General features: G+C 52.8%; 1 protein-coding gene across 1 annotated transcript; it reads left to right on the plus strand.

The window, feature by feature from the left end:
• Positions 1-3,990: 3,990 nt before the first annotated feature.
• On the plus strand, positions 3,991-14,085 carry TRIB3 (tribbles pseudokinase 3). The gene is made up of 4 exons (XM_049651006.1): positions 3,991-4,219; positions 8,486-8,776; positions 10,558-10,850; positions 12,840-14,085. The coding sequence occupies exons 2-4, from the start codon at positions 8,486-8,488 to the stop codon at positions 13,330-13,332; spliced, it is 1,077 nt and encodes a 358-aa protein (XP_049506963.1). The 5' UTR covers positions 3,991-4,219; the 3' UTR covers positions 13,333-14,085.
• Positions 14,086-14,349: the final 264 nt, after the last annotated feature.

Here is a 14,349-nt window from a genome sequence, read left to right on the forward strand (position 1 = left end):
TGCGCCCAGAGCTGAGGGCCAGCAGAATTACAGCAAATAGAAACGCAGCCTCCTTGGGGCGCCTGGGTGGCTCAGTCGGTTGGGCGACTGACTTCGGCTCAGGTCATGATCTCGCGGTCCGTGAGTTCGAGCCCCGCGTAGGGCTCTGTGCTGACAGCTTGGAGCCTGGATCCTGTTTCAGATTCTATGTCTCCCTCTCTCTGACCCTCCCCCGTTCATGCTCTGTCTCTCTCTGTCTCAAAAATAAATAAACGTTAAAAAAAAATTAAAAAAAAAAAAAAGAAAGAAACGCAGCCTCCTTGGGGTGCCTGGGGGCTCAGTAGGTTGACCATCTGACTCTTGGTTTCAGTTCAGGCCATGATCTCACTGTTGGTGGGATTGAATCCCGTGTCCAGCTCTGTGCTGACAGTGTCTCTGTGCTGACAGTGTGGAGCTTGCTTGGGATTCCCTCTCTCTCTCTCTCTCTCTCTCTCTCTGCCCCTCCTCAGCTGGTGATCTCTCTCTCTCTCTCTCTCTCTCTCTCTCCCTCTCAAAATAAATAACAATTAAAAAAACCTTAGAAAAGAAAGAAACACAACCAGCTGGGCTCAGAAACCAGGGTAGGGGGATGTTCTAAGCCTGGAGAGAAGGAAATTCACAAAAGCCAAATTCTCTCTCTAGGAAAGTGCCCACGGTTTGCATTTAACTGGGGAAGGGAGCTGGTCACCATTTATTCTCTTTACATTTTAACAAATACTTAGACAGCATTTATATTCCAAACACTTCACAGGTATTAAGTCATGTGATTCTCATGACGAACCTATGAAGTAGGTGCTATTATTATCCCCATTTTGTGGATGAGGAACCTGAGGCACAGAGAGCTTAAGTCATTTACCTAAAATCTCATCACTTGGAAGTGGTGAGATTTGAACCCGGGAAATGGGATCTGACTTGAGGGTGCCTTAGTGCATTTAATCCTGAGGACTACCATGCTAGGAAAGGTGTAATTAATCCCACTTTATAGGCGTGGAAACTGAGGCTCAAGGCTATTTGGCATCTATGCTGTAAACCCAACAGGTCTTAACTTCTTTGCTATTCTCCCTGGATCAGGTACCAAGAGTTCTTGCTCTAGGGTGCTACTCATTGTGGTAGCCGTTTACTACACGAAGCTATTGAGCATTTAAAATATGGCTAAGAGGCTGAAAATTTGCACGTGATTTAACTTTAATTCTAAAGCAAGTAAAACATGTTGTCCACTAAACACAATTTAATTGTCTTGGTAAAACAGCATTTTACTTTTTTTTTTTTTTTAATTTATTTATTTTTGAGACAGGGAGAGACAGAGCATGAACAGGGGAGGGTCAGAGAGAGGGAGACACAGAATCTGAAACAGGCTCCAGGCTCTGAGCTGGCAGCACAGAGCCCGATGCGGGGCTCGAACTCACGGACCGAGAGATCATGACCTGAGCCGAAGTCGGACGCTTAACCGACTGAGCCACCCAGGCGCCCCACAGCATTTTACTTTAAGCCCTCACAATTTAGCTTCTGTTCCGATTTGTTTCCAAAGTATAAAACACCGGATATTGAAGACATTAGCGGGGGAAAAAAATTTAGAGTATATCATTAATAATTTCGTAATTATTTGTTGAGATGATCACATGCTAGATATATTGGATAATTGAATATATTATTAATGTTAGTTTCACCTTTTTTTTTTTAATTTTTTTTTTTTTAAGCAATCTCTATGCCCAACATGAGACTCGAACTTACAACCTTGAGATCAAGAGTCACAAATTCCGCTGACTGAGCCATCCGGGTGCCCCTCACCTGTTTCTTTTTATTCTTCTTTAAATTAAAAAAAAATTATTTGAGAGAGAGAGAGAGAGAGCAGGGAGAGAGGGGCAGAGAAAGAGAGAATCTAAGGAAGCCTCCATTATCAGCTGAGGGAGCTGGAGGTGGGGCTCAAAGCAGGGCTCCTGCGGCAGGGGGAGGGGGGCCCCAATCCCTCCACCCCAGGGATCATGACCTGAGCCAAAATCAAGAGTCAGATGCTTAACCAACAGAACCACCCAGGTGCCCCTCTTTGTATTCTTTAATGCATGACTAGAAAATGTAATCCTACATTATGTGGCTTATATTTTATGTTCCATTGGTCTAGAAAACCAGGATTTGACCCCCCCCCCCAAATGTGACAAGGCCCTCCTAAACCTGGGGAGTCATTCCCAGGGTGCAGTTCCAGGAGCCATATCCACTGGTCCAGGTGGAGGCTGCCGGGTGGCAAAGCTTGTAAAATGTCCCTGGATGGTATAAGCATTGGCATTAGCTGCCCCAGGTTCAAATCTCAAATCTGCTTCATACCACAAGGTAGGTGCTTTTGGGTAAACCTCTCACCGTCACTCATCTGTAGAATAAAGGTCATAGTGTTCATCTCATGGTTCATTAGGTGCCTCGGGGTCTTTGCGGTTACTTTTTCTATGTCCCCTCAGATCTTTGCATCCTCAGCCCGTCTCTTCCGTAAGATCTTAGTGTAAACATCACCTTCTTGACGAGCCCCAATGAAAATAGCCACCCCTCAGTAGTCTGTGCTACAGGACAAATCTATCCTCTTTGTTTATTCAAGAAAACACATGACATGTATACTGAATTTTAAATGATCTTGGTTATTGATTTCATTTTCTTGATAATGGTCTGTCTTCCCACTGATTTATAAGAACTGTGAGGGCAGGGATGGGTCACTCTTGCCACTGCTGAGTCCCCAGCAGTTAGAACAGGGTCTCATACAGCATGAACAAAGTAAGGAATGTATGAGCAAACCCAGCACAGTGCTGGCTGCACAGAGAAAACAACCAATTCCACTTTTCTTTGTCCCTTACTGCTGAGGGATTTTCGACCTGAGTCTAGACTTCCCAGGGGTAGAAAATGAGTTCACTAGTTCCTCCCTGGCAGGGGAGTCTCCAGGGTTAAATGAGATCCCAGAGTCCCCTGGTGTGCCCTGAAATTCCTGAAACACAGGTGAGCTGGTCCCTGGGGTTCTGGAACCTGAGCAACAGAGGGAGCTTCATCCACCTTTCCAACGCCATCCAACCTCTTCCTGGAGAAGCTATTTTTTGACACTGGTGCGTTCAGAGACATCAAGACCTAAAAGGGATTTCCAAGAAAGGTACTGGATCCCTGGGGCTGCACGGGGATGCTTCACCAAATAGGAAGTGGCACCAGGGTCTCTTAGGCTTGGGGTGTAAGTCCTGTTATGGGGTGACTTCCCCTCCCCGAGCCTCTATTCTATTTATTGAACACTTAGGTTGTGCCATCTAGTTCTAAGCATTTTGTCCAAGCGAAAACCTTATGAAGTGAGTACTCCTATAAGCCCATTTTACAGAGGAGGGATTTTCGGCTCTAGCAGGGTTTTAAGTAACTTTCCTGAGGTTGCACAGTGCGTCGGCGCAAAGGTGGGGTGCGCTCTTAGGCAGGTTGGGTCTAGGGCGCTGGCTCTTAATCATTAGGCTGCGCTGCCTGTATCCAGTGGACGCTGTGACGCCTGCCCGACCCCAGGCCTCCCCGGGGGACCACATCGGTTCTTCTGAGCCCCGCGACTCAGATCCTAAAGTCTGAGGTCTTTGCAAAACTCCCGGGCTGCTTTCCCATGCCTGGGCCTCGGGCTAGGATGGGGCGAGCGGAGCTTCCTGCCTGCCCAGAGTCCTCCTAAAGGTTAATAAAGCATTGGTGGGAAGGTACTTTATAAAACAGGAAAGCACCCGGGGAACTATCACGGTTTGCTCTTTTTCTCCTCTGCATCCTGAGAAGGAAGGACGTTCTCCCCATTTCGCATATGGGCAGACTGAGGCTCAGAAAAGCAAAATGCTCTTTCCAAGGAAGGAGGGAGAGCCAGTGGCTGGTGTCTGCGCGGGGCAGGTGGGGGAGGGGGTGGAGCCGAGACACCCGTGGGGGGCGGGGCGCGCCGGGGCGGTGACCCCCCCCCTTCCCCCAGGGGGCGGAGCGCGCGGGATGTTGCAATCTCGGGCTGGAGCGCATCAGGCGACGGCGGATTAGCGCAGGTTTGCATCACCCGGGCCCGGGCCGGAGCCGGCTCTGGAGCCGGGAGACACTCGCAGCGGAAGCGGCGGCGGCTCCACACGTGTCCGGCTGCGGGGACCGGGGTCCCGAGCGCAGCCGCGTCGCAGCGGGCCCCCGGCCACGTGGGAGTGCCCTGGAGACTCAGGATCCCGCCGCACGCCCGGGCAAGGTACCCTGCGGGGCCGGAGAGGGGTCGGGCCGGGGGTCGGGGGCGGACGGGTTGGAGGGTGCGGACCCGCGAAGGTAGAGCATATCCTGGGGGCGGAGGGAGCAGGGGACAGAGGTGCGGGCGTGTGGCCCCGGGAGGTGAGCGTGGGGCGGGGGAGGCGTGTGTGTGAGGGGCCCGCGGGGGACGCCGGGGACCCCGTAGGGTCTGTGTCCCTCTGGGGTGTGTGTGCGGGATCCGCGTGGGCCTGCGGGGTTGGAGCGGATGTGTCTCGGCGCACGGTCAGAGCCGCGAGGAGCCGGTGGCAGGTGTGGGCTGTGCTGGGGCCGGGCTCGGGTACCTTGGGGGCAGATGCAGGGGGAGAGGGAGCGAGGGTGCAGCGCGCGGGGTGCGGGACCCCCGGAGCGTGCGGGGCGTCGGCCGCAGGTATGCACCTGGCGCTGCGGCTGCGGGTTGCGGGTTGCACCGTGCGCGCTTGCGTTTTGTCCCTTCAGACTCTGGGGCGTGAGGAACGAGGAGGGCCCCGGTCCGCCCCTTCTCACAGCCCTGGGGCCCAGCCTCCTTTCCTCGCCTCTCCCCCTCCGGCTGCTCGGTTTCCGCTGAATCTTCTGCCTCGGGACACCAGCGGCCCGCCGCTTCCGCTCCCACGGGAGGAGCCCGGCGGCGGCAGGCGGGGCGGGGCCGTCTAGGGGGTGGGGCACGTGTCAGACCTTGCCTGTGACCTTACAGGTATCGGTCAGTGGTGAGTGGGAGAGTTGGGAGGGCTCTGCGTGTGTATGCCTGCCCGCTTGCCCAAGGACGACGAGGTGTGTGTCCCTTAATGATGTGTGTGCCCCTCTCTGCCCTGGATGTGGTGTCGCAGCTGGCCGGCTTGGACAAACTGTGTTTTTGAGGGGCGTGTGTACAGCTGTCTGCTCTGGGTTCTGTGAGTGTGTGTTTGGTATGACCTGCCCTTATTCCGCCAGAGGCGTCAGGGAACAGCAAGAGGTGGGTGTTAGGGGCAGCCTCCATTGCCCAGGGCTACCCCTGCCAGGCCGGGTCTGGGCCAGGATTCGAACCTGGGAATGTCTGACTACAGCCACCCGCTGTTGCATTCTTACTACGTTGGGATTATGGCCTTGCACGCCATTTGAGGTCTCCCTGCCTCCCTCCCAAGGCAGCCCACCGCTCGCTTGGACTTGGGAGTAGGTGGTCCTCAGTCTGAGAACCGACTCTGAGTGATGTTTCCCCATTGATCCTGGCTCAGACCTTCGGGAAGGTCTTTACCGGGGCTGAAGTCTATCTCCCTCTAATGTCTTATACCTTGGCTCCGTGTCCCTCATCTGGAGCCTGAATGGGTAGGCAGATAGATCCAGGAGAGAACCTCCCTGCTCTGGCATGCCAGTGCCCTCTCCTCCACCCACCACACAGTTATACAGCTGCGTTCCCCCCCCCCCGGGGGGGAGGATGGCTTCCTCCATAACTGAATGAATGAATCTTACCGCCTTTGAGAGACATCCCCTCCTTGCCTTACTTCTTACCTGATGGTGAAACTGCACTGTCTATTGTTGACTAACTCTGGACCTGTGATTCTGATAGCTTTGAGTCATCAGGCAATAGTAAAGTTCACATTTGAAAAAACAAAAAAAGAAATACACTCATTTTTGAAATACTCAAGCCATAAATGAGTGCAGGATCTTTATTTTAAAATACTGAAATTGAGGGGCGCCTGGGTGGCTCAGTCGGTTGAGCGTCCGACTTCCGCTCAGGTCATGATCTCGCCGTCGGTGAGTTCGAGCCCTGCGTCGGGCTCTGTGCTGATAGCTCAGAGCCTGGAGCCTGTTTCAGATGCTGTGTCTCCCTCTTTCTCTGACCCTCCCCTGTTCATGCTCTCTCTCTCTCTTCTCAAAAATAAATAAACGTTAAAGAATAAAATAAAAAAAAATAATAAATGAATAAATAAAAATACTGAAATTGAAAATGCCCTTGCCTTTCTACCAAACCCCTTCCTCTCTTGGGCCTCCCAGGAGGTCAGGAGCTACTGTGGCCGGTTTAGTCTGGGTCCTTCCAAAACTTGTGCATTTACATACCGACATATAAGCAAGTATGGAGATACATTTTTTTTTGATATGCTGGTGGCGTTTTTTACATGAATGATATCGTCTCAATCATCTCAGGGTATATTTGTCCTATAGCAGCTTGCTTTGTGCACTGGACAACATATCCATTCCAGAGCCCGCATTCATATGTACATTCATACCTTCCTCATTCATTCATCATCCCTCCCTCCCTGCCCCAGGTAATAGCTCCCTGCACTACACCACTCAGCAGATAGAGTGCAAAGTCTCTCTTCCTCTCACTGCCAAGGCCAGTTCTCCACTTTGCTTTTTTTAAATTCCACTTAACCGTTCACTCTGGAGGTTTTTCTAATCAGCACATAAGGAGTTTCTCTTTCTTTCTTTTTTTTAGGTTTATTTATTTTATTTTTGAGAAGAGCGTGAGTACAAGTTGGGGAGGGGCAGAGAGAAAGAGAGAATCCCAAGCAGGCTCTGCACGGTCAGTGCGGAGCCTGATGCGTGGAGCCTGATGCGGGCTCGAACTCACAAACTATGAGATCATGACCTGAGCTGAAATCAAGAGTCGGACACTTAACCGACTGAGCCACCCAGGCGCCCCTCTCTCTTCCTTCTTTCTTTCTTTCTTTCTTTCTTTCTTTCTTTCTTTCTCTCTTTCCCTCTTCCTTCCTTTCTTTCTTTCTTTCTTTCTTTCTTTCTCTCTTCCTTCCCTCCTTCCTTCCTTCCTTCCTTGTTCTTTCTTTCTTTCTTTCTTTCTTTCTTTCTTTCTTTCTCTCTTTCTTTCCCTCTTCCTTCCTTCCTTTCTTTCTTTCTTTCTCTCTTTCCCTCTTCCTTCCCTCCTTCCTTCCTTCCTTTCTTTCTTTCTTTCTCTCTTTCCCTCTTCCTTCCCTCCTTCCTTCCTTCCTTGTTCTTTCTTTCTTTCTTTCTTTCTCTCTTTCTTTCCCTCTTCCTTCCTTCCTTCCTTGCTCTTTCTCTTTCTTTCTTTCTTTCTTTCTTTCTTTCTTTCTTTCTCTCTTTCCCTCTTCCTTCTTTCCTTGCTCTTTCTTTCTTTCTTTCTTCCCCTCTTTCTCTTTCTTTCTTTCTTTCTTTCTTTCTTTCTTTCTCTGTTTCTTTCCCTCTTCCTTCCTTCCTTGCTCTTTCTTTCTTTCTTTCTTTCCCTCTTCCTTCCTTCCTTTCTTTCTTTCTTCCTTCTTTTAGTAAGCTTTTAAAATTTTGGGTCTTGAATTTACGACCCTGAGATCAAGAGTCACATGCAGGGCACTTGGGTGGCTTGGTCGGTTAAGCATCCGACTCTTGGATTTGGTTCAGGTCATGATCTCATGGTTCAGGAGATGGACCCCCATGTTGGCCTCTATGCTGACAGCACAGAGCCTGCTTGAGAGTCTCTCTCTTTCTTTTTTTTTTTTTTTAATTTTTTTTTAACATTTTATTTATTTTTGAGACAGAGAGAGACACAGCATGAACGGGGGAGGGGCAGAGAGAGAGGGAGACACAGAATCGGAAGCAGGCTCCAGGCTCCGAGCCATCAGCCCAGAGCCTGACACGGGGCTCGAACCCACAGACCGCGAGATCGTGACCTGAGCTGAAGTCGGACGCCCAACCGACTGAGCCACCCAGGCGCCCCGAGAGTCTCTCTCTTTCTCTCTGCCTCTCTCTCTCTCTCAAAATAAAGAAATAAACTGAAAAAAAAAAAAAAAAGTCTCATGCTGTACTGACTGAGCCAGCCAGGTGCCCCTAAAGAGTTTTCTTAATCATAAATGGCTACAGTTTTCTTGTGTACAGATGACATAGAATTGGTTTAACCAGTTCCCCAATGATGGACATTTAGTGGTTTCTATCATGTGGGTGCAGGATAACCGTGTACCGACATCATTATATCGGTGTGTACAGGGCTTGCTGGTCCCTTTCCAGGGCTGTATAATATTCCACCATGTGGCTTGTATCATGACGTTTAACCAGTCCCATACTGCTGGACGTTTGGGGGTGTTTCCTGCCTTTTGCTATTGGATGCAAGGCTCTGATGAACAGCCCTTGACATGTTTAATTTTTTGGTGGGCATTTTAATTGGAGGATAAATCCCCAGAAGCGGGACACGCAGTCAAGGTTAAGGGCGTTTGTCACTTTGATGCACACTGCCAAGTCCTCCTCCATAAAGGCTAGGGAAGGGGGGGGCCACCAAACAGCCTCACTTCAGTGCTTTTTCCCTTCTTCGCAGATGCGAGCCACCCCTCTGGCTGCTGCTGTGGGTGCCCCCTCCAGGAGGAAGCAGTGGGAGTTGGACAATGACCTAGACACCGAGTGTCCCATCCAGAAACAAGCGCGAATCGGGCCCCAGCCCAGGCTGCCCTCCTGCCCGCTGCCCCCGAGCCCACTTCCTGCTCCAGCCCATGCCTGTGCTGGGACCACTGCCTCCCGTCTTGGGCCCTATGTCCTCCTGGAGCCTGAGGAGGGTGGCCGGGCCTACTGGGCCCTGCACTGCCCCTCAGGCACCGAGTACACCTGCAAGGTACGTTCCCCCAGGGTCATTCTCCCCCAGCATCACAGGGGGCCTGGAAAGGGCCTTGGCTCTAGAGGATTGCCAGGGCTGAGGGGTCCTTATATTACTTTATTCCTGTGTTTGTTGGGGAAGCAGCCAGTGAGCCTCCAGCTTTCCCCATCGCCTAGGCTTTTCTGGTCAGTGTGTAGAAGGATCACCGGCCTGTCTGTAGAGGATCACCTATTCATTTATTCAACAAACCTTCACTGAGCACCCTGCGTGCCATGCACCCTGCTGTGGCTCTAACACAGACCGAGTCCTGCTCTCATCAAGCCGATGCTTAAGTGGAGGACAAGGACAGTAAACAAGAGAATAAGTAAAATATGTACCAGGGGATCGTAAGTGCTTTGGAGAGAAAGCTGGGAGCTGAAAGAGAGGGGGACAGGGATTATGGGGGAGCAGGTGATTTTAGTCCAGGAAGACCTCTCCGAGGAGGTGACATTCAAGCAGTGACTTACATGAGTGGGGGGGCGGGGGCCAGCCCTGTGGGTCTCTAGGAAAGAGCATTCCGGCGGCAGGACAGGCAAGGTCAAATGCACAGAGGCAGGAATGTTTACCCTGACTTAAAAAAAAGTAGTCTCTGTTTTTTGAATTCTTTCTTCCGTGCCACCCAGCTGTTTGGTTTTCTTTTCTTTTCTTTTCTTTTTTAAACATATGCTTACTTTTTTTTTTTTCATGAATTAAATATGTATGCGCTTCATTTATTTTTATTTTCTGTGTGGGCATGGCCAAAATAACATGGGAAGGGTTTAAAGGCAGACAAAGTCAGTATACCAGCTCCGCCTCTGGTCAGCTGTATGGCTTCCGACAGGTGGCCTTCCTTCTCTGAACATCAGTTTCACCATCGGTAAAACGGAACACACCTTTCAGGGCTGTGGGGAGGTTTCCATCTGATGTCCGTAGAGCCCCGAGCACATTTTCCAACACCCTCACCACACTCACCACTGCCCCCTTCCCTCCCCTGCCCCACTCCAGCTGAACTGATCTTGGGCTGGTTTTTCTGAAGTGGCTCAAACACTTTCTTGCCTCAGGGCCCTTGCACTGCCCATGTCCCTCACCTGGAAAGCTTATCCCGTGGGCATCTCTGAATCATTCAGGTCATTTCCCCAGAGTCCCTTTTAGACCACACCTTTCCGGGTAGGTGCCCCCTTCCAAAATATTCTCTCCTCCAGCATCTTTCTGGTTCCTTTGTGATGCTCGTGAGAATTTGTAAATATGTTGTCTGTTGGCTTGTTTCCTCGTCTCCTGTATTGGACCGTGGGCATCAGGAGGGCAGGGGCCACGGCCGTCAGCCAGGTTGGATCCCCAAGGCCGGCACAGGCAGTCGCCAGTATCTGCTTGTGGAGTGAATGAGAGGGCGGGCAGGCGGTGCATCCTAGGGAACGGTGTAGCTATGAGCACGGGATGCTATGCGTAAAGTGACTCGTGGGCTATCTACTCTTCTGCATTTCCACGGCTTTGGGCTATTTCCGTTTGGGTCCCCTGTCATTTCCCAGTTGCGTGAAGTTTAAGGGCGTCTAAGGTAGCAGTTGAGAGCACAGACCGTGGAGCACGGATTCAGGTCTCAGGCCTGCCACCCGCTGGCTGTGCGGCCTCTCAGCTTCGTCCGGGTGGAGCGGCTTGCTGGAGCGCGTGGCACAGTGCCGAGCACACAGTGCCTGAATGGTTGGCCGTGACTGCTTCCAAGGCCAGGCCGGGCTCCGCTGGGCGGCCCCCACCTGCGCTTACGCCCCGCCCCGCCCCGCCCACAGGTGTACCCGGCCCGCGAGGCCCAGGCGGTGCTGGAGCCCTACTCGCGGCTGCCCCCGCGGGGACACGTGGCGCGGCCGGCCGACGTCGTGGCGGGCCCCCGCCACCTCTACACCTTTTTCCCACGGCCCCACGGGGACATGCACAGCCTGGTGCGCCGCCGCCGCCGCCTCCCCGAGCCCGAGGCCGCCGCGCTCTTCCGCCAGATGGCCGCCGCCCTGGCGCACTGTCACCAGCACGGCCTGGTCCTGCGCGATCTCAAGCTGCGGCGCTTTGTCTTCACCAACGAGGAGAGGTGAGTGTGGGCACAGAGACCCTGCGCACAGACACGCCTGAGAGGTGAGCCATGCTGGGGAAACCGAGGCCCAGGAGGGTAAAGTAACTTACGCAAGGAATGGAGAAGCCTGGACGAGCACCTCCGCCCAGGTCCCGGGAAAAGGTTGACTCAGACCGAATGCAAAGCCCCTGAGGTGGAGCATTGCCTCTGTGACAGTCACAGTAGCCGACGGCGATGAGCAGCTTGGCTGCCCTGTCTGACTTGGCTGGGATCCTTACGAATAGGAGGCAGGGCTGATATTGCTTCCTCTGACTTGGCTGGGATCCTTACGAATAGGAGGCAGGGCTGATATTGCTTCTGTTTGGTCAGGGGACCAAACAGGTCCAGAGAAGTCAAGTAAGGCCCAAGACCCCCCAGCTAAATATATAGCAGAGCTGGGAACTGACCCCAGAGGTGACTCCAGAGAGGTCCTAATTCACCTTAAACTCGAGAGGCGGGAGTCTGGCTGGCCTTACCTGCAGACTCTGGGTGACCCGGAGCCTCTGGGCCTCAGTTTCCCCACTGGTAGGGGAAAGGGCCAGGTTGTCAAGATGCTTCCAGGATGTCAGGGCCACAGACAACAAGCCAAAACAGGCCCTGAAGCTCCTCACATGGGAACTATTTCTGTGATGCTGAGGATCAGTGATTTTTGGAGGGAGGGAACAGAAAGGGACCTGGCATTCTGTCCCCTCCCCTAGACTCCCCCGGGGGGGTGGGCAGGACGTGTCAGGGAGCATGCCAAGCCAATCAGGTGCATGCGAACATCCATCAGGAGCATGAATTTCATTTCAAGATTTTTTTGGGGGGGGGGGGGGGGGGGAAGGAGGGTGACCCCATCGTACCCTTTAAACTTTTTGAAATAGTTTTAGACTTGCAGAAAAGTTGCAAAAATAGTGCCAAGAGTTTTCATATTGTTTTCACCCAGTTTCCCCTAATATTAACTTCTCAACCACAGAACAACCATCAAAACTAAGAAATTAACCTGGGTCTAGTACCTATTCACTGAACCACAGATTGATTTCAATTTCGCTAGTTTCCCACTAATACTCATTTCCTGTCTGGCATCCAGTCCAGAAGCCCAGCTTGCATTCAGTTGTCATACTCCTTAGTCTCCCCCAGTCTGAAACTGTTCCTCAGTCTTTCCTTGTCTTCCTTGACCTTGACACTTTAGAAGAGTACCAGTCAGGGGGCTCCTGGGTGGCTCAGTCAGTTAAGTGTCCGACTTCCGCTCAGGTCATGATCTCACAGTTTGGTTCGTGAGTTCGAGCCCCGCGTCGGGCTCTGTGCTGACAGCTCAGAGCCTGGAGCCTGCTTCGGATTCTGTTTTTCCCTCCCTCTCTGCCCCTCCTGCGCTCATGCTCTGTCTCGCTCTCGCTCTCCTTCAAAAATAAATAAACATTAAAATAAATAAATAAATATTTAGAAGAGCCTTAAGGCCCCCACCCATCTCAGCCCCCTCTCCAAGGGACTACTGGGAAATGTGCTCCTCTCAGAGTCCTAGTTCAAACTGAATTGCTCTGTGGCCTTGAGAAATGACTAATGTCTCTGAGCCTGGGCTTCCTCATGTGTAAAATGAGGTCGGTCAACCAGCCTCACAGGACTGGCTCAATTCTTTTTTATTTTTATTTATTACTATTATTATTATTTTTTTTAATGTATTTATTTTGAGAGAGACAGCATGAGTGGGATAGGGGCAGGCAGGGAGAATCTCAAGCAGGCTCCATGCCATCAGCACAGAGCCCGATGCGGGGCTCGAACTCACGAACCATGAGCTCACAACCTGAGCCGAGGTCAAGAGTCGGCCATTTAACCAACTGAGCCACCCGGGCGACCCAAGACTGGTTCAATTCTGCCAAATGCCAGCCGGCACTCAGGAAGTGGGTGCCATTAAGGGTGACAGCGTGGGGCCATGTTGGGGCACGGGGGGCCCAATAGGAGGTGACCCTTCTGTCTCTCCACCTGCCACAGGACTAAGCTGGTGCTGGAGAACCTGGAGGATGCCTGTGTGCTGAACGGACCCGACGACTCCCTGTGGGACAAACACGCGTGCCCGGCCTACGTGGGACCTGAAATCCTCAGCTCCCGGGCATCCTACTCAGGCAAGGCGGCCGATGTGTGGAGCCTGGGCGTGGCGCTCTTCACCATGCTGGCTGGCCACTACCCCTTCCAAGACTCAGAGCCTGCCCTGCTCTTTGGCAAGATCCGCCGCGGTGCCTTTGCCCTGCCCGAGGGCCTCTCGGCTCCCGCTCGCTGCCTGGTCCGCTGTCTCCTTCGACGGGAGCCAGCCGAACGCCTCACGGCCACGGGCATCCTGTTGCATCCCTGGCTGCGGGAGAAGCCGATCCCCTCAGCTCCACCCCGATCCCACCTCTGGGAGGCCGATCAGGTGGTCCCTGAAGGGCCGGGGCTGGAGGAGGCCGAGGAAGAGGAGGGGGTGAGAGAAGCCGGTCTATATGGCTAGGTAGCCTTAGACTCTCAGCTGCAGCAGTGGAATTGACTTTGGGGTATCTCCAAGCTCTCTCCCACCTTTTTTTGTTTTTGCACTGAGCCAAACCTTAGTGCCTTCTAGAAGGGAGAAAGGAGGCATGTGTGGAGTGTGCTGTATGCACCCTTGTGTGGTTCCGCACACCTGTGCACACAGGCTTGCGAATTTAACAAATCCTGGGAGCTCACTGCGCGCCGAGCCCTGTTCTCGGTGCTGGGAGCGCCGCAGTGAACAAAAGACGAACCTCCTGCGGACGACACATCTCCAGCCCACGGTCGGTGTCCACACTGGGCCCTCTCAGCACAGGTGTCCGCATCCACTCGTGCAGGTGCCCAGGCACTTCCGACCTGGGACAGTGCCTCTCACAAATCCCTGTGCCAAACAAAGGCTGCTGGGCCTCTCCCTTGCAACTCAGGACTCCAGAGCCCAGGCTGGGCTGGGAATTGGGCTCCCAGCCGCTCTCTTCTCCGAGCCAAGGACTGGGCTGGAGGAGCCCCAGTTCAGACTGTGAGGCTGGTCCTCGCCTAACTCAAGGAGCGGTTTGGAGCGAGGGCCCGCGCCTGTCCACCTCTGGCCTGAGCACCAGAGTTGGGGGATGGAGGGGGCACGGTCGTCTCCCCCTGGCCTCCTGGAACGTCCCAAGCCCTGTTCTGGGTTTTGGATCAATATTATGGGTTTTGGATGCCAGAAGAATCTATTTTAACCTTGTGCCTAATAAAGGAGTGGTGAGATAGTTTAATGTCTCCGGGACATTCCTTCTAGCCTCTCATGGAATGGCGGCACCTGGGTGGTTCAGTTGGTGGAGCGTTGGGCTCTTAACGTCTCGGCTCAGGTCATGATCCAGCCCCGAGTACGTGAGTTCCAGTCGAGAGTCAGGCTCTGCACTGACGGTGGGAAGCCTGTTTGGGATTCTCTTTCTCTCTCTCTCCCCCCCTCTCCTCCTCTCTGCCCCTCCCCCACTCACTCGTGCGCATACTCTCTCTCTCTCCCTGT

Source organism: Panthera uncia, assembly GCF_023721935.1.
Source record: "Panthera uncia isolate 11264 chromosome A3 unlocalized genomic scaffold, Puncia_PCG_1.0 HiC_scaffold_11, whole genome shotgun sequence".
Taxonomy (NCBI): Eukaryota; Metazoa; Chordata; class Mammalia; order Carnivora; family Felidae; genus Panthera; species Panthera uncia.

Bases quoted from the DNA above. Each gene is read 5' to 3' on its own strand.
- TRIB3 (XM_049651006.1), top strand. From the start codon at position 8,486: ATGCGAGCCACCCCTCTGGCTGCTGCTGTGGGTGCCCCCTCCAGGAGG. The intron at 8,777-10,557 runs GTACGTTCCCCC...CCCCGCCCACAG, and splicing joins GCACCGAGTACACCTGCAAG to GTGTACCCGGCCCGCGAGGC. The intron at 10,851-12,839 runs GTGAGTGTGGGC...CACCTGCCACAG, and splicing joins GTCTTCACCAACGAGGAGAG to GACTAAGCTGGTGCTGGAGA.